The 6,120-nt window shown below is 41.8% G+C and overlaps 1 protein-coding gene across 2 annotated transcripts in view; it reads left to right on the top strand.

The window, feature by feature from the left end:
* Positions 1-6,120, top strand: part of LOC137324786 (uncharacterized) — a 65,900-nt gene that overhangs the window by 1,794 nt on the left and 57,986 nt on the right. For both annotated transcript variants that reach the window (XM_067989485.1, XM_067989486.1), the window contains exon 2: positions 3,889-4,093. In XM_067989485.1, the coding sequence (XP_067845586.1) occupies positions 3,889-4,093 (205 nt within the window). The remainder of the gene's footprint in view (positions 1-3,888; positions 4,094-6,120) is intronic.

Raw genomic sequence — 6,120 nt, 5'->3', positions numbered from 1 at the left:
TTTTCCCAAAAGTTGGTTGTGTGCCATGAAATAAATGTAAGGAATCTTACAACACCAGGTTATAGTCCAACTGTTTTATTTGAAAATCACAAGCTTTTGGAGGCTTTCTCCTTCGTCACGTGAGTGTGGGATTCGGATTCCATGGAAGGTTCCCGCATTTATAATGTGGAGATGCCGGTGGTGGACTGGGGTGGACAAATGTAAGGAATCTTACAACACCAGGTTATAGTCCAACAATTTTATTTTAAAATCGCAAGCTTTCGTCCTTCGTCAGGTGAGTAGTGAATGAGAGGTTCTCAAATCGCATATCTTATATTAGGCTGGGACACCATCACACCAATCAAAGGTGTCGTTGGTGTTCAGACAGGTTAGCCACAGAAAGCAGTAGGTCCCAGTATACTGAATACACAATGTGTCAAATTACACAGACAGAGAGAAAGAGACCCGAAAGGCAGAGAGAGAGAGAGAGAAAAAATTTCCAGTTGTATTAAAAACAGATAACTTTGTTTTCCCCTTGCTGGTGGGGTTACGTGTAGCGTGACATGAACCCAAGATCCCGGTTGAGGCTGTCCTCATGGGTGCGGAACTTGGCTATCAATTTCTGCTCGACGATTTTGCGTTGTCGTGTGTCTCGAAGGCCACCTTGGAGAACGCTTACCCGAAGATCGATGGCTGAATGTCCTTGACTGCTAAAGTGTTCCCCGACTGGGAGGGAACCCTCCTGTCTGGCGATTGTTGCGCGGTGTCCGTTCATCCGTTGTCGCAGTGTCTGCATGGTCTCGCCAATGTACCATGCTCCGGGGCATCCTTTCCTGCAACGTATGAGGTAGACAACGTTGGCCGAGTCACAGGAGTATGAACCAAGTCGCGCAACAATCGCCAGACAGGAGGCTTCCCTCCCAGTCGGGGAACACTTCAGCAGTCAAGGATATTCAGCCACCGATCTTCGGGTAAGCGTTCTCCAAGGCGGCCTTCGAGACACACGACAACGCAAAATCGTCGAGCAGAAATTGATAGCCAAGTTCCGCACCCATGAGGACGGCCTCAACCGGGATCTTGGGTTCATGTCACGCTACACGTAACCCCACCAGCGAATAGAAGTTATCTGTTTTTAATACAACGGGTCATTCTCTGTCTTTCTCTTCCTTTCGGATGTTTCTCTCTCTCTCTGTCTGTCTTTTGTTCTGGCCGTTTGTGTATTCGGTGGTCCTGTAGGTAACATCTCTCTGTCTGAACGCTTTGATTGCCTTGACAACGGGCAGTTGGAACGATTATCTGTAATCACCAGGTATTGTTCTCTGACTATAAATGCGGCAACCTTCCATGGAATCCGAATCCCACACTCACCTGACGAAGGAGAAAGCCTCCGAAAGCTTGTGATTTTCAAATAAAACAGTTGGACTATAACCTGGTGTTGTAAGATTCCTTACATTTGTCAACCCCAGTCCATCACCAGCATCTCCACATCATGAAATAAACGGTAATTAGTGAAGGTGTTCCAATAATGCAACAGAGGGTTTCATAGGCACATACTGCATCTGCCGTGGTGTCGGACACCAACAATGTGGAGTTCAGCCAGCCAGTATGTATTTTATACTGCTTTGCTCAAACTGCAATCTCCCTATTCAACAAGGAGAAGCAAAATTTAGATATAAAAACAGAAAGTGCTGGAGAAGCTCAGCAAGTGAGGCAGCATCTGTGGAGAATGAACAGAATTAATGTTTCAGGTTGAAGACCTTTCATCAGACCTGGAAGATGTTAAGAGTTAAACTTTTTGAGCAAGTACAGAGGTAGGGAAAGGGGGGAGGGGAGGAAAGAACAAAAGGGAAGGTCTGTGATCGGGTAGAGGGCACGAGTGATTAAATGGTGCAAGGCAAGGAGGGTGGTAATTGGACAGGTTAAGAAACAAAAGATTGATCAGGAGTAACTGTAAATGGCAGCAGCAGAACCATTACCAGCACTAGCTGATTGAAAAAATGGGAGTAATGGTTCTGATCTGAAGTTATTGAAATCAATGTTGAGTCCAGAAGGTTGTAAAGTGCCTAAACGAAAGATGAGGTGCTGTTCCCTTGAGCAAAATTTAGATGCTTTAGAGAGCATTTGGTGGGTGTGTCTACACTCCTTAAACATTTAAATCAGCTGCAGGTAGATTTAAAAAGAGATCTGGAGGCCCTCTGAGCACTTTTAAAACAGATTTGACACCACACTGGAGAAGTACTCCATGCTGTATCAATGTACGATTGCCTGCTTCCAGGATTTCATGCCTCTTCTCGCTGCAGTTAGCTTGAATTTATACTGCAACTTCAGCATCACTGCAAAGTAGAAACTGCTTTGCAGTGACATTAAAGTTGAAGTATAAACATATACTCAAAGATCAAAGGCAGGGAGGGGCACTAAATTACATTGGACATTAAGGACAGCACATAATTAGGTATAAAATATAACATCAATTCATGCATTTGAGGAACAATTAGATTATCTACTTTACAGAATGTTTTTCATTCTTCAAACATAACCACCTTGTTAGTGCAGAATTAATTGCTTTTGAAATATAGCCACTGTTGCTTTGTAGGCAAACAAAGTAGCCAATTTGCACACAGCAAGGAACCACAAACAATAAATAAGATAAATGATTTGGTGGTATTGGTTGAGGGACGAATGGTGGCAGGCCACCAGGAGAAATCCCTGATCTTCAAATAACGCCATGGATCTTTTACATCCACCTAGACAGATGGGGCATGATTTTAACTTGGAGCTGAGAACCCAGCCCATCCCTAGATATTCACGAGGGGAACCCGGAAGCCAAATGAGTGCGTTGCAATCTGCGATCACAACTCAATTGAAGGTGAATATTTGTGCCTCTGGGTTTCCCATCCGCCAAGCAGCCAGATTGACAGGCTGGAAGAGAAAGGAGCCGTGAATCAGAGAGGGGATGGGAGGGAGAGAGAGATCATGGGCCCTGGAATAAATCGGAGGGGGGTGGGGGTGGATGACATCCGGAGGGGATTGGCTGATCGCGGGGTCATGTCGCGTCAGGTGAGCTTGTTGGGCCTGGATGAAGCACTTCTGTTCTTCCAGGCCCACAAGCAGTGCAATAAAGACACTCAGCTCATGGATCCGGCCCTTCCTGCCTGCATTCACCTGATGTGAATCGGAAGCAATGGGAAACCCGAACTAGTAAAGTTAAATTTCTTTTACTTTTGCAATACATAAAAGATTAAGTACCTCAACTATTTCAATGAGGTACATTGCCCTTTTAAGTATTGGCCCACCGGTTTTAAGTGGGGACGGGATTTCCGGGTGCCTGTTGTGCGCGAGCATCCTAACGCATCTGGATCGAACCCAGAACTGGCCGTGTTGGGAGCTGGGATGCGGTCCCGCTCCAAAAAGCTGTTACTGTAACCTCCCACACGTCCCCACAACCCCTTGGGAGTTAAAATTAACCCCATGGTCTCAATTTAGTGGCGTACCTGAAAGACAGCACCTCCCTCAGTACTGCCCTTGAGTGTCAGCCTAGATTACATGCTCAAATCCTGGAGTGGGTTTTGAACCCACAACCTTCTGACTTAGAGGTAAGAATGCTACAGCTGAGCCAAATTGACACTTTTGAGAGATTTTTTTGACCAGGAATTGTTCACATAACTGTCCCTCGCATGTCCATATAAACATTGCCGACCCTGAATGTCACTAGGAGTAATCTTCACTGCTTGGGCGATAAACTGGCGGAGAGGATTTATGGAGGTGTACTAGGGCTTGACTTACCGGGTCAATTAATCTAATTGTCAACTTCTATCAGGTATCAACAGCATATACAAATGATTGTGACAGCAATTATTATCCACATAATAATCTGTAATTTGGTCAAATTATTGCTTTTTTTTCTTCTAGGGTGCAGATGGTAATAAAGTGATTCTCCTCAATGATGGTGTAAATAAAATTACAATTGAAGTTGCTGCAGAAGACGGAACTCTGAAGCGGTATACAATCGAGGCAACCAAGCTCACTTTAAGCTCTCCATCACTAAGTGGACTGAAAATAGCTGAAAAGTTGCAGCTTGATCCTACGTTTTCTTTAAATGTGTATGAATATACATGTATGTGGTAGTTTCTTTGATGAATGCTAAAAATATGTTAAGTTGCCTCTGTAGTGTAGGTCAGTGGCTTTAGATAGCAGGACTGGAAAAAAAGGAAATGTTTAGTATAAGAGTGTACAATAAACAATAAGCTCATTAAAAAGTGGAATTAAGGTTTCTACCTCCAGTCCCCTCATCTTCCGGTCATCTGCCCTGTCAGAGGGTCTTAGTAATTTCTGTGTTCTTACAGTTTGGCCTTTTAAGTACTGTTTTGTTTTTCAGTGATTGTACCGTGCTGCTTGTGAGTGAATTTTGTTCCCACAAACAGGAAGTACACTTTTATGAGCACGGCCTTCAGATGTCACATGGCCCAGGATTAACAATGACCTTTGGTTACATTAAATTAAACTTTGCATAACATCTCCAATGCATGCAATCTCCTTTGAATTGTGGAAATGTCAAATGCAAGACCAGAATTGTACATACTAAAATTGACTGCAGTACTTATATACAATTTAAACAATCCAATGAAGCAACTACAGCTATCAAATTAGGCCAATAGCCAGGGCAGATGATTCACATACATAGAAATAGCTTTAAAATGTCAATCTCCTTAGATGGCTTTTTCTGCAGCAGAACAGTCTATTGATGATTATGAAAAACATTTCTGCAAAACATCCATCTGCACTGACGTTCTGACTTCTTGGAAGTTGTCTTTCACTAGGACTCAGTGATGGCTCCAAGTTCATCTCAGCAGCCGAAAGAGCCAGTCAGCCTTTAAACACAAAAGAATTGTAACAGTGACATAATCTCTCCTAAAATTATTTCAAAACTAAATATATTACAAAAACAAACCAGAGAATGCTCTTGAGGAATTTTGCCACATATTGTCCTGATTAAACAGGCAAGTATACCTGTTTGTGTACACAACTGTTTATAAAGCTCTATCCACCAGGCACAACATGAACACAACATTGAATGAGATGAATATTTTAAAGTACAATGATGCAATCTCAACATCAGTGTCACACCTTTCAAAGTCTCACTCTCTTACCAAAACTACTTTTAATTCCCAAAGAGCCAGTGATGTTAATTAGATACAATTTACCAAACTTTTCTTTAACGATTCAGCAAAAGACAATTTGTGAAGCAGAATTTGAAAGTTAAGCAGACACGGTAGTGCCAACCGCCATCTGGTCTGTTACAGAAACATAGCCAAACCCAGCTTAATTTATATATTCGATTTAGTAGATCCTACACTGAAATTACAATTTCCAAAGCTGCTGTGAATTCCACAATAGTACACTATCCAATTTAAACACACAATCAGAGGTTAGGGTTTCAACTGGTTGTCAAGTTATGTAAATCACAACTTGTCAACCTGGAAATTGTGGGATTTTAAAACATTCATTATGAACAGCCTAGAAAGACCAGTGGATTATCAGGTAATGCTGTAGGGGGGAGGGAGAAACAATTTGGGTCAGAAAAACAGAAATACCTGTGGACATGCAATATCTCTTAGAGATAAATGAAAATGCTATCAGGAACTTGTTACAACTCCAAGTAATGCAAATATGCAAAGGCATTGAAATACCATGTTTGCTTCACTCTACCCAATATAAACTTTTGGTGATTATTTGCAGTCAAGAGCTTTGAATAGCCAAAATGACGAAGGGAAAAGCCCTCTGGAAGGCTCATTCATGGTACAAGTGCATTTTGCAGATGCAACTCTTTTTTTAAACTTGGCTCCAATGGAAAAGATTTTTTTTTCTTTTAAAGAAGTGCATTAAAGAACATAAGAACTTTTAGGATCTTTTGAGCATTACCCAGTACTTTATAAGAAATGCCATTTTACTTTACTATTTATTAATTTGCATGGGATGCTGAAATATGAAGTTGTTCCCTTTTAAACTGTAGATAAGAATTGTGTATGTGGATTATGTGTAGGCTGTTGGACCAGAGAGGTTTTGCAATCCATCTAGTTGTATTTTAATATATATGTGCATGCATAGGTATAATACTACAATTCTACATGTTAAAGCAGTTTG

This window comes from Heptranchias perlo, chromosome 8, assembly GCF_035084215.1.
Source record: "Heptranchias perlo isolate sHepPer1 chromosome 8, sHepPer1.hap1, whole genome shotgun sequence".
In the NCBI taxonomy this organism is placed as follows: Eukaryota; Metazoa; Chordata; class Chondrichthyes; order Hexanchiformes; family Hexanchidae; genus Heptranchias; species Heptranchias perlo.
This window is presented reverse-complemented; position numbering and strand designations above follow the sequence as displayed.